The sequence below is a fragment of the Ammospiza nelsoni genome, chromosome 25 (assembly GCF_027579445.1).
Source record: "Ammospiza nelsoni isolate bAmmNel1 chromosome 25, bAmmNel1.pri, whole genome shotgun sequence".
NCBI classification, from domain to species: domain Eukaryota; kingdom Metazoa; phylum Chordata; class Aves; order Passeriformes; family Passerellidae; genus Ammospiza; species Ammospiza nelsoni.
The window spans coordinates 2,227,395-2,254,081 of NC_080657.1; the positions used below are offsets into that span (position 1 = coordinate 2,227,395).

The 26,687-nt window shown below is 57.3% G+C and overlaps 1 protein-coding gene across 1 annotated transcript; it reads right to left on the reverse strand.

The window, feature by feature from the left end:
* Positions 1 to 1,155: 1,155 nt before the first annotated feature.
* KCNQ4 (potassium voltage-gated channel subfamily Q member 4) lies at positions 1,156 to 25,668 on the reverse strand. The gene is made up of 15 exons (XM_059488506.1): positions 25,124 to 25,668; positions 13,199 to 13,289; positions 12,452 to 12,578; positions 11,374 to 11,549; positions 10,205 to 10,330; positions 9,998 to 10,135; positions 9,792 to 9,887; positions 8,832 to 8,920; positions 7,693 to 7,848; positions 5,980 to 6,024; positions 4,387 to 4,616; positions 3,236 to 3,338; positions 3,012 to 3,143; positions 2,494 to 2,632; positions 1,156 to 1,658 (listed from the first exon to the last, which is right to left on the reverse strand). The coding sequence occupies exons 1-15, from the start codon at positions 25,666 to 25,668 to the stop codon at positions 1,440 to 1,442; spliced, it is 2,412 nt and encodes an 803-aa protein (XP_059344489.1). The 3' UTR covers positions 1,156 to 1,439.
* Between the last annotated feature and the right edge of the window lie 1,019 nt (positions 25,669 to 26,687).

Sequence of the window (26,687 nt, forward strand, 5' to 3'; positions counted from 1 at the left end):
TGTGCCCCGCTTTGGCACCGCTCGGGCACCCCCGGGATTTGGGGGTTCGAGCAGCCCTGGCACGGCCCGCGCTGGCTGCATGCACTGATGGGAGAGGGGACGAGCAGGGTCGGGGGTCCCCAGTGCCCGGAGCAGAGAACCTGGAGCGAACCCCACTGTGCCAAAGAGAGAGGGGGAGCGGTGGGAGCAGCCCAGGACAGGTCCTGGCACCGTGGGGTGACCACCGAGCCCTCCTGGTGCCACTTTGGCACAGCACCGGCGTTGGGACTGGGACAGCGCGGGGCTGTGGTGGCTCTGCTGTTGGTGACATGCAAGGACACCACCGTGTGGCAGCTCCCCTCCAGGCCCGGCCCGTGATGCCCAGACAGGGACAGGGACAAACTGAGCACGGCAGGACCCAGCCAGGAGGGAATCCCCTAAGCAGGAGCAGGGGCTGGGACACTCCTTGGGGACAGCGCTGTCCCCTGCTCAGCTTCCTGGCTCCAGGGCCACCCTGGGGTGGAGATTTCCCCCTTCCCTGAGCTCTCAGGGCCTCCAGGGCAGCACAGTCCAGGCCTGGGAGCTGGCAGGGGGTTGCTTATTGCCTATGGCCCCTCGGGTTGCTTTTCCCAGGGGTGTTGCATATTAAGACATTATTGCATAAATATAAATATATATATAATCTATATATATATTGCCCTGGGAGCATGCACGGGCAGGCAGAAGGCTCTGCTGTGCTTCTGAAGAGGTGCAGCCTGGACAGGGGGGGACAGTCCCCTGCTCCCCCCACTGGGGACCCCCAGTGACACGGGCAAAACCACCCTGGGTCGTGTCCCCACACCCCTGCACTGGCAGCGAGAGGGAGATGGGACCTTGCATAGCTGGTGGTGGCCCCGGCTCAGCTCTGGGGGACCACACAGGACCTGTCCTGAGGGCTGGGGATGGGCTTCAAACCAAACCCCAGGGGATGGGGCCAGCCCTGAGCATCCCCACTACAGCTGGGGAGCACCCAGGACCCCAGAGCTGCAGGGGCGTCATCCTACAGAAAGCCAGGAGCACCCCAGGAGCATCTCAGGAACATCCCAGGAATATTCTAAGAGCGTCCCAGGAACGTCCCAGGAATGTCCCCAGGAATGTCCCAGGAATGTCCCAGGAGCATCCCCAGAAGCATCTCAGGAATGTCCCAGGAACATGCCAGGAATATCCCAGAAACATCCCAAGGAGCACCCCAGGAACATCCCCAGGAGCATCCTCAGGAATATCCCCAGGAGAACCCCAGGAACATCTCAGGAACGCCCCAGGAGCCTGGGCTGGCCACGCCCCAGTGCCACAGGCACCCTGCTGCAGCCGTGTCCCCACAGAGGAAGACTTGGTTCAAGTAACACCGTGAGGGGACAGCGAGGTGACAATGAAGGGACAACGCTCCTCCGTCCCCATCACCCCATCCTGCCGCCTCCTGCTCAGTCCATGTTGGCGCTGGCCGACCTGGAGCTGCTGAGGGTCTGCGCGGACGCCGAGATGTCCTCGTGCTCCGCGGGGCTGTGATAGTCCGAGGTGACGTCGGGCTCGCCGGGCGGCGCCCGCACCGCGGCCAGGCTGAAGGAGTTGCTGGAGCCCTTGCGCAGGCACTGCGAGTAGAGGCCGAGCAGCAGGTCCAGCTTGTGCTCGATGGATTGCACCTGCAGGGACGAGGATGGAGGCAGATAGGGCTAGGACGCCTGCTGGTTTGTTTGTTACCTTGGATTTTTAAAGATTTTCTAAGCCTCGTGATGTTGACATTCTTGGAGTGAACTTTCTCACACGCTTTCTGTGAATAACTCATTGTTTTGCATTTCTTTATAGAGGAGGAGAAAGTTGGTGGGCTGTTGGTTTGACCAGTGTCATTGGAGAGGTGGCGCTGTCACCCTCCAATCCACTGTCACTATAAATGTTGGAGTCAGAAAATAAACTTCCCTTTTTCTTCACCTTGAGAACAGCGGTGTGAGCTTTGTGTCCTATAGTGACAGGAATGGATCAGAGGATGGCAAATAGGAAGAATCATTCGGGTTTGATGTGTGGAGGAGTCACTAATGGGTTAGGTGGTGTTAAAGTTTTCTGGGTCACCCAAGAAGTTGGGGGAGAATAGGGCCAGGGGGATGAGTAAGGGAAGTATCAGTACGAACCCTAGAATGTCTTTAATGGTGTAGTATGGGTGGAAGGGGATTTTGTCGCAGTCTGAGGGGGTTATTTGAGCCTGTTTCATGGAGGAAGGTGAGATGGACAAGTGTGAGGCCTACGATGATGAATGGGAGGAGGAAATGAAGGGCAAAGAATTGAGTTAGTGTAGGGTTGTCGACAGAGAACCCACCTCAGGCTCATTCGACTAGTGTTTGTCCAATGTAGGGGATGGCTGAGAATTACAGAAATCCCTCAGTAACCCCCGGCTCAGCCGGGCCCACCCCCATGGGAGGGGTGGTGGGAGGCTCAGCTGTCCCTCCCAAGGGACGGTGACACTGCTGGGTGTCCCCTCCTGACCTGCCGCTCCACTTTGACCACGCGCCCCATCATGCTGAGCTCGTCCACCAGCTCTGCCTCCAGCGCCGGCTTCTCGCCCTTCTCCCGAACCTTCTTGTCCGCTGGGAGCACCCGATCCCTGCCCACGATCTGGTCCACGCTGGCACGGAGGGAAGGAAGGGACAGAGCTCATCCATCACTCCTGAGCCCACCAGGGAATGCCCCAGGGTCGGGAGGGAAGAAGCAGAGCCCATCCATTGCACCAGGGAATGCCCCAGGGTTGGGAATGCCCCAGGGTTGGGAAGGAAGGGGCAGAGCCCACCCATCACTCCTGAGACCCCACCGGGGAACGCCCCAGGGTCGGGAATGCCCCAGGATTGGGAAGGAAGGGGCAGAGCCCACCCATCACTCCCGAGGGCTCAGGACTCCACCAGGGAATGCCCCAAAATTGGGAAGGGAGGGACAGAGCCCACCCATCACTCCCAAGGGCTTGGGACCCCACCAGAGAATGCCCCAGCGCCACCTGCAGGGCACCTCACCGCGTCTGCAGGCTCTTGATCCTGCCCAGCATGTCCAGGTGTCCAGCCGAGTACTGCTCGATGACGTCCTTGACGTCGTAGGGACGCAAGGTCTCCTTGAACTTCCTCTTGGCCACCAGGAACTTCAGGATCCTGCAGGGACAGCGGGGGTGGAAGCACGAACAGGGGTGCCCGGGGTGGGGGGCGCTGGGCACGCTTGGGGACATGGGAGGGGACAGCCTCACCTGACAGCCCTGATAACGGTCTTCACTGCCGGCATGATGTCCTCAAAGGTCAGCTCGCAGGGGGAGCTCCTCTCCTCACCGCTGTCCTCTGGTGGGCAGTCAGCTGTGGGTGACAAGAGGGGGCAGATGGCACAGCCCCAGGGCTGTTCCCAACCCTGCAGCCCCCTCAGTGTCCCCCAGGGTCTCACTGTTGAAGATTGCAATGCAAGTTGTTTTCCATTACCATCTGTATGGCAGATTACCTTTGTCAAGTGGGCAGTTTGCTTTATCTCTCTCTTTGAGTGCTCACATTCATTCCTCCCTCGGGAGGGGACACTGCTGATAACAGCTATTGAATGTCCCTGCATGGCTGATAAGAACTACATTTTCCCATTGGGAGATGTGAGCCCAGGGGGAGGAGCCAAGCATTCCTACCCGGATACAATCTGAGATTTCAAACATTCCTACCCAGATATAATCTGGAGATTTCAGACATTCCCACCTGGATATAATCTGGAGATTTCAAACATTCCTACCCCGATATAATCTGGAGATTTCAAACATTCCTACCCGGATATAATCTGAGATTTCAAACATTCCTACCTGGATACAATCTGAGATTTCAAGCATTCCTACCTGGATATAATCTGGAGATTTCAAACATTCCCACCTGGATATAATCTGGAGATTTCAAACATTCCTACTCAGATATAATCTGGAGATTCTGGAACACCAGCACAGCTTCTCCATGGGATTTCCCAGAGGAACAGCAGCTGCCTCTTCTTCCCCTGGATCTTCCGAGGAAGAGACTGCACCTTTCTCCAGGATCCCTGCTCCAGCAGAACCAGCCCTGACACTGCAGGAGGGCTGAGCCACAATTCCAATGGCACTGCTGCCAACAGCCTGACCCACAGGGTGTCAGGTTGGGTTCTGACTCTGGCAGTGTTGGTTTAGTTCACTGCATTGTTTATTTTATCCTTTTATTTTTTTCTTTTCCCTATTAAAGAACTGTTATTTCTTTATATTCTCCCTTCTCCCATATTTTTTGCCTGAGAGCCCCTTAATTTAAAATTTATAGCAATTTGGAGGGGTGGGGAGGGTTTACATTCTCCATTTCAGGGGACGCTCCTGCCTTCCTTAGCATCCTCCTTTTCCCAAACCAAGACACTCACCCTCGGTGGGCGTCCGCGGTTTGAGCCTCAGCGATGCTCGGAACCGCGTGCGGTCGTTGAAGCTCCAGCTTTTCTGCACCTTGGTGGGGCTGGAGGCTTCGGCCACGTCCTCAGGGCTGGGGGAGCGGTGCAGGGGCGGCCCCAGGTGCTGCTGCTGATGCTGCCGGCCGCGGCTGCCCTGGCGCTGCGAGCTGCTCAGCCGCATCCGCTCCTTGATGCCCATCTTGTTGCTGCGCGGGGACAGCGGCGTCAGGGCCGTGGGGACGGGGACAGGGACCTTGTTTGAGGTGGGGGTGGCCATGCTGAGCTCACAGAGAGCCCTTGAAAGGTGATGGGCACCAGGAGCAGGTGGTTCCTGCTGGGCAGGTCTGAGTTTTTTTCTTTAAATCCCTTTTCTTTTGGTCCCAAGAGCAGAGAAAGGAGGTGACAGACAGGGAGAGAGGGGACAGATGGATGTAGCAGCAGGGGACACTGAGCTGAGTTGAGCTGAGCAGAGCTCTGCTCCTGCTCCATCCCTCCAAACCCAGCCAAGCTGCTTCATCCTCCTCCTCCTCCTCCAGGCTCTGCTCCTGCCCTACTGCGAGTTCTGCTCCCAAACCCAGCTGCAGTTTTGGGTTAGGGGGGAACACCAGGCATTGTTTATGCAGGACCTACTCAAAACCCCCAGATTTTACACGATGAGAGACCCCAAATGCAGCTCAAGGGGACGCACAGGGAAGGACCCTAAAGGTGGGGAGGGCACAGAGTGAATCCCACACCGTCTGCAGGACAGGATCCATGAAACCGAGGGGTTTGGGGATGGTCCTGGCAGGGATACAGGCAGGGTCGTGGCAGGGATACAGGCAGGGATTCAGGCAGGGATCTAGGCAAGGTCCTGGCAGGGAAACACGCAGGGATACAGGCAGGGTCCTGGCAGGAATAGAGGCAGAGATACAGGCAGGGTCCTGGCAGGGACACAGGCAAGGTCCTGGCAGGGCACAGGGCTCCCAGCCCTTCCCCGTGCTGGCAGGTGGGGCTGCCACACATTCTCAGGCTGGGAAGGGCTGTGTCCCAGCAATCAGGCTGCAGCACACAGCTGGGATTTATGGGATTTATCCAAGATATGGTTGCCACCAACCCATTCTCATCCACATTACAACGAGGAAACTGAGGCAGTAAGGGAGAGTGGGACAGCTCAGCCCAGGCCATGCACAACCTCCCTGCCCTCGGAGGGACCCCCAGTTCTGCCTCCACCCCCTGTGCCTCGGTCCCAGTCCCGTCCATGCCGCAGGCACGCAGGCAGGGCTGCATCCATGCATCCCGAGGGTGCATCCATGCATCCCGAGGCTCTCAGCAGCACACGGTACCTCCTTCTCCACGTGCCCCACGTCTGCAAGAGCCTCCTCTTACCACTAAAGATGGGGCTGGAGGGGCAGGGCAGAGACACAGGAGAAAAGAGAATCAGCCCCGGGGCCACCGCTGATGCCACCGCCCCGAGGACAGGATGCTCGTGTAGGTCCTGCATAAACACCTGGGCGCCGTCTCGGCCCTGCCAGAAGGATTTGGGGACAGTCCCCGAGCAGAGGGACCGCGGTGGGGGCTCCCGAGCGTTACCTGAGGCGTAAACACCTGTGGGGCTGCGCGTCCTCCTCATTCCAGCTTGGGGGAGGATGAAGGGATGGAGAGGAGGAGGAGGAGGAGGAGGAGGAAGGTGAGAGGGAGAGGGAGGAGAGAGAGAAGATGAGATGTTATGAGAGGTGGGGGAGATGGGCAGGCTCAGACCCCTGAGGAGGGTTTGGTCCTTCCTCTGCTAGGTCCTGGTTGGTCACAGAGCCCAGGGAGGAGACCCCAAACCCCGAACTCACCTGGGGGAGCAGGTGCTGGTGCAGAGGGCTACTAGGGTTGAGAGTATGAATGTGTTTCGGACTAGTGAGAGGTCCATTGTTTTCACTTGGATTTGCACCAAGATGAGCGGCTCCTAAAACCGTTGGATTATGGACCAGGTGCTGCTCATCCCCACACCTGCACGCTCAGCCCTGCTGATGCAGCATCACAGGGGAAACTGAGGCACGGGGCCTCTCCCCACCTAACCCTGGTGGTGTCCTGGGGGTGGCACGCTGGGATCTCCTCTTCAGGGAGAGGGGACAAGGGACACGGTGCACAGCAGCCACCAGCAGCAGCAGGGCAGCCTCAAGCCCTCCCTTCTCTACTCATGGGGTCCAGGAGCCCTTCCCAGCCCCAGGCTCTGGGATTTGCTCTTTCCTGGGGCTCCATCCTGCCAGGATGGCACCACTGCCCTTTCCAAGGGCTTTCTGCCACTCTCAGTTGCCCTGTGCCATGTCCCAGGGTCACGGCCACATAGAGAGGGCAGCAAGGTGACCTCACAAAGGTAAAACAGCCCAGAGCATCCCCTGGGATCAAATCTGCTCCTCCTGGAGCTGGAATGGAGCTGGGTGTCAGAACTCAGCGCACCCCTCTGGGTGTCCAGAGTTGCCAAGGACCCCGCTGGGGGGTTCAGAGACCCTGGCACACAGCCCAGAACACCTGGGGATTTGATTGTGACCCCTGGAGCAAATTACCAGCTTTGTATGAGGACCTGAAAGTCACACAGGTTTGAATAGTATAATAACAAAATAATCACAGGGTGAAAATGTAGATTTTAGGGTTTTTGGTATGGGGGTTATGGGGACAAGATGGAGGAACTTGGGTGTGTCCAGCCTTTCTTCTTCTTCTTGTTCTCCATTTTCTGCAGTGATGTTGGCACTTTGGGATTGGTTTAGAGTAGAGGTGCACTGTCTAACATAGGTGATAGGTATTGGGAATTAAGTGTAAATATGTTATATTATATATATAAAAATAGTATAAATATATCTTTATATATACTATAAATATATATTTATATATAAAATATATATTATTATATATATAATAAATAGTATAAAAAGACAACACCACCTCGCGGGTGGTCAGAGTGCCTGTGGCTGCCCTGCTGACCAGATCTCAGCTGGGCAGAAAAAAAAAAATAATTTAATAATAAAGAATTAATAAATTTAAAACTTAATAATTTAATTAATTATTTCAGGTAAATTAATAATTTAAATATTTCTATTTTATATATATATATATATATATATATATATATATATATATATATATATATATATATAAAAATAAAAAATAATTAATTAATAAACAACTTCAAGACCGAAAAGTGAAGAGTCTAGACTTGTTCTTGCCTGGCAGTGACAGTGACATCTCAGGAGGGCACAGAGGAGCAGAGCAGACAGAGCAGAGAGGAGGGAGAACACGGGGGCTGCCCCCTCCTACCTTTCCCCTGCACACACGGCCAGGCTGAAGCTTTTCTGGGCGGGGGTGAAGCAGTGATAGGGTGGTGGGGCTCTCTCAGGCCATTTTTTCACCTCTGAGTTCCTAAATCCTCCGTTGCGGACCCGGTGCAAATGCTCAAATATAAGGACCAGCTCTCTGAGGTCGGGGTGGAATAAAAACGGGGAGAAATTAAAATTTTCAAAGCAAACGAAACCGGCAAAGCGAGGCTGAGCAGCGCTGGGTCCTTCTGAATGCAAACCAAAGCAAAACTGGAGCAAAACAAAAGAAAAAATCAGCATTTTTGTTCAAAAGATTGTTTCTTAATTGAGGGGTGATGGGGCTGGGGAAGGGTCCTGGGAAGGGATTGAACAGAAGGAAGGGTTGGACGTGCTGAGGGGGATGGATCAGGGAAGGACAAATCTGGGACGGGGTGGGGACACGGATCTGTCACCATCAGATCCTGGGCTCCAGCCAGAAGGGGAAAGCTCAGACCCAGCAGGGATGGAATCTGGCTCTGTGTGAATTCCACTGCTCCTGGCACTGCAGGAGGGGCAGCAGAGCCCCCGGAGATCCCCAGGATCCGGGGTGATGCTGGGGAAGCTGGGACTCAGGGCTGTGGCCTTTGGAAAAACTGAGAATGGGACAGAGGGATGGATTTGTCACATGGCCAGAGCAGGGCAGGCAGGAGGGCAGGGATGCTCACAGGGATGTGGGAAACCCTCAGGATCTGGAAAAAACCTTTGGGAAGCCTTTGACCCATCCACAGTGCAAAATCCCAGGGATCACAGGAGGGACATGCTGCAGGAACGAGACATGGGATCCCCCCGTGCCCACACCTGGAACCAGCTCCTGTCCTGCTGCAGCTCCACCACCACAACCGTGGGGTTCCCGAGGTGCCTCCCCACTCCCTGTGCTGCTGGAGGAAGGCTATGGATGGAGTGAGAGGGGATGGGATGGGCGCTGTGAGGATGATGAGGGTGAAGGAGGCTCCTTCAGCAGACTCCTGTCCTGGGAAGGTGTCGGTGCTGCTCGACCCCACCGAGCTCCTGGGGGTTCCACAAGGTCCCTCCTGGTTTCCCAGGCTGTTCATCCCCATGGGGGCCCCCGGGAGCCCCCAGCCCTCACCCCCTCCCGCATACCTGAAGGCGGGCAGGAGGCTGTCGTAGTAACACCAGGTGGCCGTCAGGTACCCCCGGCTGGCATCGGTGGAGTACAGGCGCCAGGCAGCCTGCAGGGAGTGAGATTCGCGGGAATTGGGGTTAATCGGGATGGGAGAACCCTCCTGGACCCCTCCATCCATCCTGACCAACCCGCAGAATGTCGGTGCTGTGTCACAGACATCTTTTATGAAAAGTCCTTTCCTTAGGATTTTTTCCCCTGAGAAGCTGAGAGACCTCAGGAACAAAATGTAAACAATGGTTATCTGCTGCTGTGGAATGCAACAGGTGCATCTGGGATTGGTCTCATGGGGTTGTTTCTAATTAATGGCCAATCACAGTCAGCTGGCTCGGGCTCTCTGTCCAAGACACAAGCTTTTGTTATCATTCCTTCTATTTCCTCTTTTTCTATTCTTAGCCAGCCTTCTGATGAAATCCTTTCTTCTATTATTTTAGTATAGTTTTAATAGAATATATATATAATGATATATAAAAATACAATTAATATAATATAATATAATATAATATAATATAATATAATATAATATAATATAATATATAAAATAATTTCTATGTTATTTTATTATAAAATGATAAATGCCTAAATAAAAAACCCAAAATGAATAATAACACAATTAAAAAGAAATAAATAATAAAATAATAAAATAAATAATAAAATACATAATAAAATTATTTAAAAATAAATAATAACATTATTAAAAATAAATAAATTTTATAATAAAATATAAAATAAAATAATAAATAATAAAAGCCTTCTGAAACATGGAGTCAGATCCTCATCTCTTCCCTCACTCTCAGACTCCTGTGAACACGGTCGCAGTGCTGGGTGTGAGGCTGGGAGTTTGGATGGGTAGAGCAGAGGAGGGGACAGCAAAGCATTCCTGGGAAGGGCTGGGGTGGGACAGGCCAGCCCTGCCTCACCTGGATCAGGTTGGCCGCTGGAGTCCTCCTCTTCTCAAAGTGCTTCTGCCGATGCTGCTCCTGCACCTTGAGGGCGAATCCGGAGCCCAGGATCCCCTGGGGACAGGAGGGGACAGACCCATGAGTGCCACCACAGCCTGGACCCCACGCAGAGGGTGCTGTACCCCTTTCCCCCACTATTTTGAGCCTCTCCCAGCCCTACTCACAGCGGGCAGGGCGAAGAAGGAGATGCCGAGCAGGGCGAATCCGGCCGCCAGCATCCGGCCCAGCCACGTCTGCGGCGCTTTGTCCCCGTAGCCGATGGTGGTCAGGGTGACCTGCCCGGGGGCACAGCAGCGGGGGGCCTGCAGGGCGCTCCCCCAGCACGGCCCCGTCCCCTCCTGTCCCCGGGGAGCCGCGGGGGCCGAGCTTACCGTGCCCCACCACAGGGAATCGGCGTAGGTGGCGAACTGCACGTTGGCGTCCTTCTCGGCCAGGTAGACGAGGAAGGAGGCGAAGATGAGCACCAGGAAGCCGATGTACCAGGCGGTGATGAGCTCCTGAGGGACATGGTGAGGCTCAGGGGGTGTCCCTGGGTGGTTTTTTGCTGTATTGCGCTAAATTGTTCTTTAGTTGTTTGTTTTGTGCTGGGTAGATTGGAGATTTGCGCTGAGTGGTCTTTATATTGCACTGAATTTTATGTTATGTTTATAAGTTTATGTTATATCACAGGTGTGTCAGTCACCTCTCCATTCCCCTCCCAGCACTGTTTCTCAGTCCTGGAATTCCAATGATTGGCAGATTCAAAGGATGCCCTCTACCCCTGGGGGGCATTGGGCCATCCAGGTGTCCTTTGTCCCTTTGTCCCTCCCCTCCTGTCCCTGCTTGGTGGCTCCCTGCCCCTTCCCTGCCCCTCTCCCCGGGTTCAAAGGAGCAGCAACCACGGGCTCAGGGAGTTCTGCTGGAGCTGGTGCTGCATTCAGAGGCCTGTGGGCCAGAATAAAGCTCTGCATCCAAACCCTCCATCAGAACCGACTCCTTTCCTTCACCATCGCCTTAAAGCTTCTCTGCCAGAGGGAAACCTGAGGAGCAGCCCCTGTTATGGGGGGAAGCTCCATCCCAGCACCACCAGAGCTCCTGCAGGCCTGGACTTGTCCCCACGGGCCCAGCTGCAGCACCCAGCCAGCCCAAGGTGTCTGTGGGGTGAAACACCACACACCCAGCCAGCCCAAGGTGTCTGTGGGGTGAAACACCACACACCCAGCCAGCCCAAAGTGTCTGTGGGGTGAAACACCACACACCGAGCCAGCCCAAAGTGTCTGTGGGGTGAAACACCACACACCCAGCCAGCCCAAAGTGTCTGTGGGGTGAAAACACCACACACCCAGCCAGCCCAAAGTGTCTGTGGGGTGAAACACCACACACCCACCCAGCCCAAAGTGTCTGTGGGGTCAAACACCACACACCCAGCCGGCCAAAAGTGTCTGTGGGGTGAAACACCACATCGAACCAGCCAAAGGTGTCTGTGAGCTGGAACACCACACACCCAACCAGCCGAAAGTCCACAATATTGGTAACAACAATATTTTACAGTTGTTCTCACCTTGCTGTGGGCGTAGACGACGGAGCCCAGCAGCTTCCAGGTGCCACCACGGCGGTCCATGCGCACCATGCGCAGGATCTGCAGGAAGCGCATGCTGCGCAGCGCCGACGTGGCAAAGATGTTGCCCTGCGTGCCCGCGGCGATGACGGCCACCGAGGCGATGAAGACGATGAAATCTGAGGGGACAAACAGGCTCAGGGGACGCTGGGGGTTGTCCTGAATTCGGCCCATAAAAATCAAAGTTGTCATGTTGTAGTAATGTGTTTTATTGTTGATTTATTATTGTGGAGTTGTCGTGTTTCCCATGGAAAATGGCCTCCATTTGCGTTTGCGACCACTTGTCCTCACTGACAGGGTGGTGCCAGGCTAGAAATTTGCAAACTTTTCTGGATTTCTCCAAAACTAAAGCTGCCAGCAGCCAGGACCCAGCAAGTCCTTAGAGCCCCAAACATCACCTTTAATCTGGTACCCTGATTCTGGGGTAATGACTCTTTTCCCCATGGAAAATTGCCTCTGTTTGTGGCCACTCACCCTGGCAGACCATGTGGTGCCAAGCTCAAAATTGGCAAACTTTCCTGGATTTCTCTAAAACTTAAGCTGCCAGCAACTAGGACCCAGCAAGTCCTTACAGCCCCAAATACCACCTTTCATCTGATATACCCAGACCCTGGGGAAATTATTTCTTTTTCCCATGGAAAATGGCCTCCATTTACAACCACTTGTCCTCGCCAACAAGGGCAGTGCCAAGCTTGAAATTGGCAAACTTTGCTGGATTTCTCCGAAACTAAAGCAGCCAGCAACTAGGACCTCTCCAATCCTTAGAGCCCCAAACACCACCTTTAATCTGATACCCAAACCCTGAGGAAATCACTTCTTTTCCCCATGGAAAATTGCCTCTGTTTGTGACCACTCCCATTGGCAGACCGTGTGGTGCCAAGCTCGAAATTGGCAAACTTTGCTGGATTTCTCCAAAACTAAAGCTGCCAGCAACTAGGACATCTCTAATCCTTAGAGCCTCAAACACCACCTTTAATGTGACACCCAAACCCAATGGAAATGATTTTTTTTTTTTTGGTACCTATCACGCAGAAGGGTTTCCTGGCGAAGCGGAAGCGCCCGCGCCAGCCGCGGTAGCGGCAGCAGCAGCCGGCGGCCCACACGCGGATGATGTACTCCATGCCGAACACCACGATCATCACAAACTCCTGTTGGGGGGAAAAAGGTGAAAAAAGGGAAAAAAAGGGGGAAAAAGGGGGTAGGGAGAGTGAAGGGCTCAGATTTGATGGGGAAAAGTGAATTTGGCTGAGCGCGGCATGGGGTGGCCGCAGCAAGGCCGGCGGAGCTGCCCCAAGGGATGAGGGTGATGAGATGGAGCTGCCGGGGCTGTGAGGGAATTGCTGCTCTCCTCCTCACCCCGAGCTGGGTCCTTTTCCTCCTCTGTCAGCATTGTCCTCCTACCTCTCGCACAAACAAGCCCCCGTTCTGCTTACTCGCAGGAAAAGTCACAAGGACCTTCCCAATTTAGTCTCCGTCACTCGGGAGAAGTCCCTGCGTCAGCTCTTTGTGACAGTTTGGGGGAAAGTTGCCTTTTTTAGCCCCTCGTGCCCTGCCTGCTCCAGCGGTTTTCACACGGATTGGGACAATGGTGGGATGGAGAGACAATGGTGGGATGGGCCCTGGTGACACCCACGGCCAGGCCACCCCCGCGGTGCCATCGGGCCATCAGCTACTCGTGATGAGGTCACAGGGGTTCTGTCCGCGATTTTACCCAATTTTTTTAGGATCTAAAGTGGGGAAAGGGAATCCGAGCTCCTGCATCACTCACCAAGATGAAGAGGCACTCGTTGGCCAATTTCTGGTGCTCCTGGATGGTGGAGAAGACGGACAGCACCAGGCAGCTGAAGACAAGGAGGAATCTGGAAGCACAAAGTGTCAGTGGGGGTACAGGGACAGCCAGGGGACCCCAGCCCACAGTGCTACCCCCCTCTTACAACCTGAACCCCCAGTCAAGAGCTCCCCAGGTCGTGGCAGAGCCACTGGGGACAGGTTTTGCCTCTAGATGGTGGCATGGAGCCTTTGGGGAGCCCAGGAGCTGCCGTGGGGCTCGGTGCCAGCTCTGGCGCAGCCCTGCAGCTTCTTAATTAAAGGCAGGGAGGGACACGGGGGGTCTGGCACTGTGCAGGGTTCTGGTGCTGCAGGAAGGGCAGCAGAGCTGCTTAGGACTGTCCCCAGCATCACTGCCACTGTGGGGACATGCCAGCAGCATCAGGAAAGTGTCAACCCAGGGGAAAAGTCCCCAGGAACAGCTCTGAGGCTGCTCCTCCCTGGGTGCTCAGGCACGAGGGGCTTTGGCCCATTTAAAGTAAGGAGGGGAATTAAAATAAAAAAAAAAGATAAAAAAAAAGAAAGTCAACTCTGAAGCTGGAGCAAATGAAACCTCCAAAAATACATTTTTTTCCCCTGATCCAGCGATTCTAAAAAAGGAAAGCGGAGGGCTTGTGCCACCGGCCCACGTGACACAAAGGGCCACTCGCCGCTCCGTCACCACTGCGCTAGGATGGCACCAGGGACCATGGGCACACCAGGCTGGGTGGCATCGGGGACCATGGGCACATTGCTCTGGGATGGCACCAGGAACCACAGGCACACCACAATGGGTGGCACCAGGGACCATGGGCACACCGCAATGGGTGGCACCAGGGACCATGGGCACACCAGGCTGGGTGGCACCAGGGACCATGGGCACACCACCTTGGGTGGCACCAGGGACCATGGGCACACCAGGGACCATGGGCACACCAGGCTGGGTGGCGCTGGGGACAATGGCACACCAGGGACCATGGTCACACCACCTTGGGTGGCACTGGCACTGAGCCCTGGTGGCCCTGGCACCTTGGTGGCACCCATCTCAGCCCCGTGGCTTTGTTCTCATGGTGACAATGCCCAGGGGCCACCAGCGCTGGATGGAACCTCCCCAAAACAACAATGAAAACCCAATGGGGAAGGAGAAATCTCCTCAATTAATCCAGGGGCTGTGGGGGGCTCATTTCCCCTCAGGAGGACGTTCCCACCTCTTTATGTTGTTGATGTTGATGGGATTTTTGGGCAGAACCAGCTGCCTGAGCCATCAGAGGGGTGAATCCTGTCCCAGCTGTCCCAGTGGCACTGGGAAGGCACCAGGGGACACAGCAGAGAGGGGACAATGCTCTGTGTCCCTCAGTGAGACCATCTGGGACCCCCCCCCACTGACACCACAGCCCCGTGTGGGGCTGGGGGCTACCAAACCCACCCCTGGCATGAGGGCCATGAGGGTGGCACAGCCTAAATGGGACCTTTTCTGGGTCCTTTTCCCCAAAATGCTGCTGGGGGTGGGACCGACAGCCAAAAAACCCTCAGGAATGGGAGAAGGGCTGGATGCAGAGCAGGGAGGAGGCAGAGCTGGAGCCAGGGGTGTCACAGCCGTGTCACCACCCTGTCCTCCCTGCACTGCTGCTCTCCCAGGCAAGGCAGAAGGTTGGAGCCAGCTCCTTCTCCCTCTGAATTATTAATTGGGTTTTTTTTTTCCTCCAGCACAGCAGTTCTGGAGTGAAACCCCACAGGGAACAGCAGCACCCCCGTGGCACGGGCAGGAGGTGCCAGGAGGAGCAAAACACAGCTCAGAGCTCAGAGCTTGGTGCATCATCAGCAAGAAAAGATTATCCAGGCAGGATTTAGCAGGCAATTACACGGGCAGCCAAGCACAAAGCAGAGGAGAAGGCAGAAATCTCGCGGGCTGCAAAAGATTTGTGCCCCTTGTGCAAAGCAAGATTTGTGCCCCTTGCCTCACGCACACGCGGGGACTTTGCTGTGGGTGGCCCTGGCTCTGGAGCACCACCGGGATGGGGTGGGGGAAACCTCCCAGCAGCATCCTGTGGGATCTGGGGAAGGATCCAGGCAGGAGAGGCCCCAAGGGGCTGGCTGGGAAAGGAACTTTCTGGGAACGCATCACCTGCTAGGAATTAACTCGCAAAGCCCAGGCAAACGCCCCATCCCGGCTGCCGGCGGCGCTTAAGCGGCTTAGGGAAGGGTCAGATGGCTGAAGGCAGCGAGGGGAGCCAGGAACCAGCATGCCCCGTCCCTCCTGGGCAGGAATTCTGCTGAACCAAACACCCAGAAGGGTTTTACACCCTCAGCCCTGCACTGGCCCTGGCAGAACTGTCCTGGTCCCCACTTTCCCAAATCTCTGGGGGTGGCACCAGCCCTGGCAGGGTGATCTCGATCCCTGCTTTCCCAAACCCCTGGGTTGGCATGAGGGTGACACCAACCCCATCAGGGCAGTCCTAGTCCCAATTTGCCCTCAACCCAGAATTGGCACGAGGGTGGCACCCACTCTTGCAGGGCTGTCCTTGTCCCTACTCTGCCCTTGCCATGGGACTGGCATGGGGATGACACTGGCCCTAGCAGGGCTGTCCTGATCCCCACTTTCCCAAATCTCCAGAGCTGGCACAGGGATGGCACCAGCCCTGGCAGGACTGTCCTGGTCCCCAGTTTCCCAAATCCCCGGGGTTGGCGTGAGGGTGACAACAACCCCATCAGGACTGTCCTGGTTCCCACTTTCCCAAACCCCCCTGGGGACCAGCTCCCATCCCAGCTAGCTGCTCTTCCCACCCTCCAAGAGGAGCTGAAAAAGCCAGGAATGCTGGAAGGGGAATGGGGATGTGGCAGAGAGAGGGGGACAGGAGTTCCAGAGCGTCCCCAGAGCAGAGGCTGAGCTGGTTCTTCACCTCTCCCAAATAAAATTCCCACCTCCAGCCCCCTCTCCATGGGATCCCCCCCTTTTCCCAGCATGGACACAGGGACAGGACCCAGCAGGAGCAGTGAAACCTCCCCAAAAGAATAATGAAAACCCGGCGGGGAAGGCGAAATCTCCTCCATTAATCTTCATTAGGGTGGGCTCTGCCATCTGCTGCCGCCCGAGCCGGCCCGGGAACAGGTGAGCAGGGAAAGCTGCTGAGCTCAGGGGAACCAGGGCCAAGTCGGGCTCCCTGCATGGGCAGGCGGGCACCACTTGGCTCCCAGTGTGCCCAAAACACCGCTGGGCAAAGGGGCTGCACCCCAAAACAGCCTGGGATGAGACAGAGGAGTGGGGTCCTTGGAGTTTGTGGGGTGGGAATCCCAGGATTCACCCCCAAACCCCCGGGATTGGCACAGGGGTGGCACCAGCCCTGGCAGAGCTGTCCCGGTCCCTGCTTTGTCCTCGCCCCAGGATTGGCATGGGGGTGGCACCAACCCTCGCAGGGCTGTCCTGGTCGCACTTTGCCCTCAACACAGGACTGGCAAGGGGGTGACACCGGCCCTGGCATGTCTGTCCTGGTCCCCACTTTCCCAAATCCCTGGGGTTGGCACGGGGATGGCACCGACCCCATCAGGACTGTCCCAGTCCCACTTTGACCTCAACCCAGGACTGGCATGGGGGTGACACCAGCACTGGCAGAGCTGTCCCTGACCCTGCTCTGCCCAAACCCCCGGGGTTGTCACAGGGATGCCACCAGCACTGACAGGGCTGTCCCGGTCCCTGTTTTCCCAAAACCCTGGGACTGGCATGGGGATGGCACTGACCCTGGCAGAGCTGTCCTGGTCCCTGCTCTGCCCAGACCCTTGAGACTGGCACAGGGGTGGCACTGACCCTGGCAGGGCTTTCCTTGTCCTTGCTTTGCCCTCTCCCTGGGATTGTCACGGGGGTGACACCAGCCCTGTCCTGGTCCCTGCTTTGCCCTCACCCGGGACTGGCATGGGGGTGGAACCGGCCCTGTCCTGGTCCCGCTTTCCCAAACCCCGGGGTTGGCACGGGGGTGGCACCGGCCCTGGCAGGGCTGTCGCTTCCCTGCTTTGCCCTTGCCCCGGGCAGGGGCACAGGCAGCGATAACTCAGGCAAGACAAACACCATCCCCCGCAGGACAAACAGCTCGGCCGGGGGATGAGCGAGCAAACCGGCTCCAGAAAGGCACAGATCCCTTCCCTGGCACCATCACAGCTCCTAAACCCTACCCTCCAGCTGTGCCACCGCTGGAAACTCGGGATTTGACCCAAAACTGCCCGCGCACAGCTCCAGCAGGGATGGCGATGGCGTTTCACCCTCCAGGCTCCCCTGGCCGCGAGGTTCAGCTCGGTCTGCAGCTGTATAAACAGCACAAGGCATAAATCCCCGTCCCTCGGCCCCGCAGCCCTGCAGGAGAGGTGGAGCGGGGGGATATAAATAACCGGGCTGTGGCGGCCCTGTTTGCGCCCGTAACCATGGCACGGAGCGGCCCACGCCGCCCCGAAGGGAAGCAGAAAAGCTCCGGGAGTGTTTCCCCATGGGGAGAAGCGCAGCAGAGCCCGGCACACGCTCAGAGCGCGGCCCCGAGGCGTTATCAGAGCTGTTATCAGGAGGGTGCTGCTCTCAGAACCCCAGGGAAGAGGCAGCACGGGAGGTACCCCGAGATGTTATCAGAGCTGTTATCAGGAGGGTGATGCTCACAAAGCCCCAGGGATGTCCCCCAAGGCGATTATCAGGAGGGTGCTGCTCTCAGAACCCCGCAGCCCCAGAGGAGAGGCAGCACTGGATGCCCCTCGAGATGTTATCAGAGCTGTTATCAGGAGGGTGCTGCTCTCAGAATCCCTTAGCCCTAGTGGAGAGGAAGCACAGGATGTCCCCCGAAATGTTATCAGAGCTGTTATCAGAAGGGTGATGCTCCCAGAGCCCCACAGCCCCAGTGGAGAAGCAGCACGGGATGTCCCCCGAGATGTTATCAAAGCTGCTATCAGGAGAGTCATGCTCTCAGAATCCCTTAGCCCTAGTGGAGAGTCAGCACAGGATGTCCCCCCAGATGTTATCAGAGCTGTTACCAGGAAGGTGATGCTCCCAAAGCCCCAGGGAAGACGCAGCAGGGGATGTCCCCCGAGATGTTATCAGAGCTGTTATCAGGAGGGTGATGCTCCCAAAGTCCCAGGGAAAAGGCAGCACGGGATGCCCCTCGAGCTGTTATCAGGAGGGTGCTGCTCTCAGAGCCCCACAGTCCCAGCAGAGGCAGCACTGGATGTCCCCAGTCCCCCCAGATGTTATCAGAGCTGTTATCAGGAGGATGATGCTCCCAAATCCCAGGGAAAAGGCAGCACTGGATGTCCCCAGTGCCCCGAGGTGTTATCAGAGCTGTTATCAGGAGGGTGCTTCTCTCAGAGTCCCCACAGCCCCAGAGGAAAGGCAGCACGGGATGTCCCCATCATCCTGGGGAACGCTGGAAGCAAAGCCGGGACACGAATCCTCTCCCCCACGCCACGGCAGCACCCACAGAGCCCTCCAGCCCTAAATCCCGGAGTGTTTTGGGAGGAGAGCGTGGCTGTGGCACCCCCCGTGCCCGCGGGGAGGTCACAAGGCTCCCGCGGCCGTGCCAAGGCGCTCACACGGAGCGGCCGGGATAGTTTTGCTCTTGGATCATCTGGCAAGGAGCGGGCTGGAGGGGGGGGGAAAGGAGCCAGAGAGTTTTCTGAGGCAACCAGCAGAGAGAGAGAGAGAGATCGGGGCTGTCACCCTCTGCCAGCGCCTGCGGGGACATTTGGGGCACAAGGGTGTGGGTGGCCCCAAAGTTGGGACCCTCAAAGAGTGGAGGGGAGGTTTGGGGTCAAATGATGGGGACCAAGAAGCAAAAACTCTCCAGCATCACCCACTGGGGTGCCAAACTGGCACCTCCTGTGCCAACCTAGGGGGTCTGGCGGGAGCAGGAAGAGGGAAAAAGGAAAAAAAAAAAAAACCAGAAGGAAAAATCAATGCACCGTTTCATGTTGCGCCGAAGTCGCTTAATTTTATGCCCTGGTGACACCACATGGGGCTGGGGAAAGTGCTGTGCCCGCTTCTCCTGCCGCTGGCACTGCCCCTGGGGCAGCTCCCGTTTCAAGCCCGGGCTGAAGGTGGCCCTGGGGGCACAGCCTGAGCCCCTCTGGGGTGGCCGTGCCACCACCCAGCTGGGGGACAGTGAGTTAAAAACCTCCAACGAGCTAAACTTAAAGAGGTGGAAGGGTGGAGAGTTAAACTCAATAGTTTGAGAGAGGCTGAAGGGTTAAATTCAAGGTTTTAGAGAGGCTGAAGGGTTAAATTCAAGAGTTTTAGAGAGGTTGAAGAGTTAAACTCAAGAGTTTTAGAGAGGTTGAAGAGTTAAACTCAAGAGTTTTAGAGAGGTTGAAGAGTTAAATTGAAGAGTTTTAGAGAGGTTGAAGAATTAAATTCAGGAGTTTTGGAGAGGCTGAGGAGTTAAATTCAGGAATTTAAGAGAGGCTGAAGAGTTAAGTTCAAGAGGTTAAAAACCTTCAACGAGCTAAATTCAAATAGGCAGAATAGTTGAAAGTTAAACTCAAAGTTTAAGAGAGGTTGTAGAGTTAAATTCAGGAGTTTAAGAGAGGCTGAAGAGTTAAACTCGAGAGTTTAAGAGAGGCTGAGGAGTTAAATTCAAGAGTTTAAGAGAGGTTAAATTCAAGAGTTTTAGAGAGGCTGAAGAGTTAAATTCAGGAGTTTAAGAGAGGTTGAAGAGTTAAATTCAAGAGGTTAAAAACCTTCAACGAGCTAAATTCGAAGAGGTGGAAGGGCTGAGAGTTAAATTCAAGAGTTTAAGAGTTAATTCAAGAGGTTTTTCCAAGCAGGCGCTGGGGACTCAGCACTGAGCAGGGATGGAAGGATTTTCCTGCAATCCATGCCAGCCTCCAGGCTTAGGAATTGCCCTGGGGGTGTTGGCAAGGGCTGGGCACTGGCTGTGGTGGCACTGCCAGCATGGCAGGGGGGTTTTCTGGTTATCCAACAGTGCTGGAAGAACCAGGGAAATTCCTCTTCCAGGTGGGAACTAAACCCCAACAACCAGAGAAATTCCTCTTCCAGGTGGGAAATAAACCCCAAAAGCAGGGAAATTCCTCTCCCGGGTGGGAAATAAATCAAACAACCAGGGAAATTCCTCTCCCAGATGGGAAATAAACCCCAAGAACCAGGGAAATTCCTCTATCAAATGGGAAGTAAATCCCAAAACCAAGGAAAATTCCTCTCACACGTGGAAAATAAACCCCAACGACCAGGGAAATTCCTCTTCCAGGTGGGAAATAAACCCCAAAAGCAGGGAAATTCCTCTCCCGGGTGGGAAATAAATCAAACAACCAGGGAAATTCCTCTCCCAGATGGGAAATAAACCCCAAGAACCAGGGAAATTCCTCTATCAAATGGGAAGTAAATCCCAAAACCAAGGAAAATTCCTCTCACACGTGGAAAATAAACCCCAACGACCAGGGAAATTCCTCTTCCAGGTGGGAAACAAACCCCAACAACCACGAAAATTCCTCTCCCAGGTGGGAAATAAACCCAACAGCAGCGCAGGGAGCTGGGCCTGGCACAGGGGATGCTGCTCCAGGCAGGGGATTGCGGCTGTTCCCGGTGCTTGGGTGCTTGCTGCTGGCTCAGACTTCCCTAATTTGCTCCAGGTGAAGCTGTTCTGCATGGAAATGCTCCTCCAGGAGCGGCAAAAGCGCTGAGCCCAGCTGCTGGTGCCGTTTCATAACCGTGGGCACCAGCAGACCCCGGGAATTTGGGGGGCTGGAGGGTGGGCAGGGACAAATCACATTGGGAATAAATAGAGTTGGGCACCTGGAAAAATTCATAGAGCAGCTCCAGGGCGCAGAAACCCCCTGGCAGGGCAGCCCCTGCCCACGGGCACGCAGCTGTGCCCGTGCCAAGCTCTGCCGGGAGCAGGAAGGCGCCTGCTAAGGAGGAGGAGATTGGAAAAGGGAAGTTCTTATTTTGCCTCCTGGCTCTAAAGCCTCTGGTTAATGCTCTGGGCTCCCTCCCGGATTTGCTCCGTAAGCTCCAGGGCTGCGAGTTCTCATTCCAGGCTCGGCTTGGTGAGGCCGGGCTGAGCCTCCCTGCATGGTCTGGAGGGGCTGGGGGCACCTCAGAACTCGGATTTCCACCTGCACGGGCTCCCATGTCCTCACCACCCCCTTTCTGGTGCATGGGGGACATTGGGGACACCCACCAGACCCCAAAAGTGCCTCCAATCCCTCCTAAACCCCCCCCCCCCCCCCCCCCCCAGGGCAGAGCTGCTGCAGAAATGATTCAATCACCAAACCACGGAGCCCAGAGCAGGTGCTGGCAGAAGATTTGGGATCAATTCGCCGAGACAGAAAGAGGCTGGAGCGGGTCAATAAAGGCGATGGGCTCGGCCGCGCTGCGGGGAGGGACGCGCGTCACTTCTCAGCGGGGATTTCCATTTTAGCAGCTCCCAGCCCTGTCCCGGAGCCAGCCCGCCCGGGGAGGCAGCGCTGGGGACGGGTTTGTGCCGCTGGGGCTCGGTTTGTGTTCCCAGAGCCGGGGACGGGTTTGTGCCACCAGCGCTGGGCACGGGGTTGGTTTGTGCCACCAGCCCTGGGGACTGGTTTGTGTCACCAGCGCTGGGAACGGGTTTGTGCCACCAGCGCTGGGGATGGGGTTGGTTTGTGCCACAAGCCCTGGGGACTGGTTTGTGCCACCAGCGCTGGGGATGGGGTTGGTTTGTGTCACCAGCGCTGGGGACGGGCTCGGTTTGTGCCACCAGCCCTGGGGACCGGTTTGTGTCACCAGCACAGGGGCTCGGTTTGTGTCACCAGCACAGGGGACCGGTTTGTGCCATCAGCACAGGGGCTCGGTTTGTGTCACCAGCACAGGGGACCGGTTTGTGCCATCAGCACAGGGGCTCGGTTTGTGTCACCAGCGCTGGGGACGGGCTCGGTTTGTGCCGCTGGAGCTCCGTTTGTGCCATCAGCGCTGGGGCTCGGTTTGTGCCACCAACTCTGGGGACCGCTTTGTGTCACCAGCGCTGGGGCTCGGTTTGTGCCACCAACTCTGGGGACCGCTTTGTGTCACCAGCGCTGGGGACGGGTTTGTGCCACTGGGGCTCGGTTTGTGCCACTATCACGGGGGCTCCGTTTGTGCCACTGGGGCTCCATTTGTGCCACCAGCGTTTGGGACCGGTTTGTGCCACCAGCGCTGCCCCAACCTCGGGCTGGAGGCTCCATCCCCTCCCGTGCCTCAGGGGAGGAAGAGGAGGGGGTAACACCTTCCTCCTCTTTTGTTAAAACCCAGCGATTGCGGCGCACAAATCATCGCCCGACAACTTCAGAGCCGCTGCAACAGCTTCGCAGCTCCCATCTGCCGCGAGAGAGAGAGAGAGAGGAAAAAAAACCCAACAAAAAAAAAAAAAAAAAAAAAAAAAAACTTGGAAGGAGCCAGAAATGAGCAGCATTACGGGAGAGGCTTCGCAGAACAGATGTCTGCACCTTGCACCCACCGCGGCGTCTTCCCACAGGATTCGGGGGGTCCCTGGCAGGACTCTGCCCTGCAGCTGCCTAAAATTGAGCGAGCGAGTGAACAAAAACCTCCTCAGCAAAGGCTGGAGACGTTTGGCTGCTGCTGCTGCACATCTTGTGGAACGAAGCCCAGAGCCCGGGAGATGGGGCCAGGCACGCTGGGGTGGCAGGGGAGGGACTGGGGAGGCTCTGCAAATGGGGCCGCTTGTCCCACGTTGTTATTTTTAGGGTAAAAAAGGCGCAAACTGGTGGAGGATGCTCAGGGGTGGATGAGCAGGGGCACAGCTCTTCCACATCCCATGGGTTTGTGTGTGCCATCCATGCCCACTGCCCGCCCTGGCAGGGAACGGACTGGGGCTCTGTAAATGAGGCCGCTTGTGACATGTTGGTGTTTTTGGGGTAAAAAAGGCTCAGACTGGTGGAGGATGCTCAGGGGTGGATATCCCAGCTGGGAGATGAGCAGGGGGCACAGCTCTTCCACATCCCATGGGTTTGTGTGCCATCCATGCTCACTGCCCGCCCTGGCAGGGGAGGGACTGGGAGGGCTTGGGGGGTTCTACAAATGGAGCTGCTTGTGCCAGGTGGCTTTTTTGGGGTAAAAAAGGTTCAAACTGGTGAAGGATGCTCAGGGGTGGATATCCCAGCTGGGAGATGAGCACGGGGCACAGCTCTTCCATATTCCATGGAGGTGTGTGTGACATCCATGCCCACTGCCTGCCCTGGCAGGGGAGGGACTGAGGGGGTTTGGGTGGGCTCTGAAAATGGAGCTGCTTGTGCCAGGTGGGTTTTTTGGGGTAAAACAGGCTCAAATTGGTGAAGGATGCTCAGGGATGGATATCCCAGCTGGGAGATGAGCAGGGGCACAGCTTTTCCACATGCCATGGGTTTGTGTGTACCATCCATGCCCACTGCCTGCCCTGGCAGGGGAGGCTCTGCAAATGGGGCCGCTTGTGCCACGTTGTTATTTTTGGGGTAAAAAAGGCTCAAACTGGTGGAGGATGCTCGAGGTGAATATCCCAGCTGGAAGATGAGCAGGGCACAGTTCTTCCACATCCCCAGGGCGTGTGTGTGCCATCCATCCCCCCTGCCCGCCCTGCCAGGGGCTTTGGCCGCCTTTCCCTGCTGGAAAAGCTTTTCCCAAGGTGGGATTTTCCACGCAGGGATTCTGGCTGTGGGAGCCCGCTCTGGAGGTAGATGTGGTTTCCAAATGGGCCCCGGGCTGGTGTCCCGGCTCCCTGGGGAGCTCCAGGTGCCCTTTCCTCCAGTGACAAATCCCCGCTGCCAGCTCGATGTGCTAACTTAGGCAAGACCCATTTTCCTGCCTCTTAACGAGCTCCGGCTCCCGCAGCACCCCAGGAACGGCGCAGTCCCGCGGCACCGCTCCAGGTGAGAGGGAAAGAGGCAAAATTTTGTCCGTGCCCACACCTGGAAGACGCCAGGCAAGGAGGGAAAGCACCTCCTGCCCCACGACTGTGATGTCCCAGCATGTCCCCAGCTCCTGGTTTGGGACAATCCCAATATTGGAGCCCCCTCTGTCCCTGCAGTCTCCAGGTGTGTTGGGGCTGCTGTCACAGCCCCTCGAGGTAACAAACCCGAGCGGGTGAAGCTGTTCAGAGCCCTGAGCTGAGCCAGCAGCCGTGGGATGCTCGGATCCAGCCAGGGAAGCTGGAGCAGAGCTCAGGAAAACACCCGGAGCAGGGGAAGGAGCAGATGCGCTCCTGGGAACATCCCCGTGGCCATGGAGAGGGATTTCCAGGGCTGGGGATCCACGGTGAGCCGGGAATGGGCGCAGCTCTGGGGGTACAGCAGGGACAGGATCCCCGGACACTGCTCTGGGGTGGCACTTGTGCCATGTCCCAGCCGTGCTACAGGTACGGGACAGCAGAGTGTCCCCGCTGCCATCCAGAGCTGTCACCCCCTGCCTTTCAGTGTCCCCCTATGCTCAGAGACCCCGCTAGGGACAGCGGCAGAGCGGGACAGTGACGCGGTGACACCGGGAAGGGTCTCGGGGCCATCCCGGGGGTTGAGTCCCATCCTTGGGGACGCGCTCAGCTCCTCGCCCGGGACCCTCCGCCACCGACCCGACACCGGCTGCGGGGCAGGGGCGGCACAGGGACACCACGGACCCAACCCGGGTGGCGGATCCCGGGACCGGGGTAGGAGCAGCACCGGGGCGCCCCGGACCCATCCCGGGGGGCGGATCCCGGGACTGGAACCGGCTCCAGGGCAGGAGCAGCACCGGGACACACGGACCCACCCCGGGCGGCGGATCCCGGCACCAGGACCGGCTCCGGCGGCCCCGGAGAAACTTCGCGCTGGAGCCGGGGGGGCTCTACCGGTACCCCCCGGTGCTCGTTCCCCGCGCAGCCCCGGGTGTTCGCCTCCCCGTGCCCCCCTCCCGGTGCCCGGTACTCACATGAAGACGTGGTAGATGAACGCCCAGCCGCGGGGCCGCTCCAGCACGTTGTACAGGCAGTTCTGCAGGCGGCGGCGGCAGCAGCGCGGGGCCCCGGCGGGGCTGGGGGCGGCCCCGAGCCCCCGGCGGCGGGGAGGGGGCGGCGGCGGCGGCGGCAGGGGGGGGAGGGTCCCGCTGCCCGCCCCGGGGGTCCCTCCCGAGCCCTCGGTCCGCACCGCCGTCAGCGCCGCCCGCCGCTCCCCGCCCGCCGCCGCCCCGGCCATGGCCGCCCCGCTCAGGCCGCCGCCCCTCGCATGGCCCCGGCCGCCGCGGGACCCCCGAGCCAGCCCGGGGCGGCTCTCGGGGCCGGCACCTGCCTTTAGCTGCCCGCCGCTCCCTGCGGGCCCTCCCCCGGCCGGCCGGCCCGCCCCGCCGTACCTGGCCCCCGCCCCCGGGGCTCCGCCGGACGGGGCGGGCGGGGAAAGCGCCGGGGATGGGGCGGGGGTGGGGACGGGACGGTGCTGGGCACGGGGAGGGTCCTGGGGCGTCATCCTGGGGCACCGCATCCCGACCGCATCCCACGGCTCGTCCCAAACTGCGCCCTGCACCGAAACGCGTCCCAAAGCGCATCCCGAACCGCAGCCCAGCTTCATTCCATACCTCATCCTGAACCGAGTCACATCCCAAACTGCGCCCCACACCGAGTCACATCCCAAACCCCATCCCAGCCTCGCCCCACACCGCATCCCAAATGGAATCGCGTCCCAAAGCACGTCACTGCCTCCTAAACTGCATCTCAAATTGCATCCCGAACTGGATCCCGCAGCACGCCCCAAACAGAGGGTGTGGAGTGTCCCTGGAGGAGATGGGGCATCCTTGGAGGAGATGGGGCATTCCTGGAGGAGATTGAGCAATCCTGGAGGAGATGGAGCATCCTTGGAGGAGATTGAGCATCCCTGGAGGAGATTGAACATCCCTGGAGGAGATGGAGCATTCCTGGAGGGAATGGAGCATCTCTGGAGGAGATGGGGCATCCCTGGAGGAGATGAAGCATTGCTGGAGGAGATGGGGCATCCTTGGAGGAGATGGAGCATCCCTGGAGAGATGGAGCATTCCTACAGGAGATGGAGCATCCCTGGAGGAGATGGAGCATTCTTTAGAGGGAATGGAGCATCTCTGGAGGAGATGGGGCTTCCCTGGAGGAGATGGGGCATCCCTGGAGGAGATGGAGCATCCCTGGAGGAGATGGAGCATCCCTGGAGGAGATGAAGCATCTATGGAGGGTTTGGGGCATCCCTGGAGGAGATGGGACATCCCTGGAGGAGATGGAGCATCCCATCCCCACCCATCCTCCGCAGACTCAGCCTTGAGGGGGGCTCCAAGTGTTCCCCAAGTTCAGCCCTTTGCTTTTCCACCTCAACCTCTCCCCAGCGCAGCGGGGAACTGAGGCAGGGACTGGGAATTCCCTTTCCAAGCTGGATCCCAGCTGGATCCTTGTTCTCCTGCACCTTTGGGGAACCCAAAGTGCCCCCACCCCACCCATCCAGCTCCTCCTGGAGCAGAGCTGGAATTCAGGGCTTTGGGC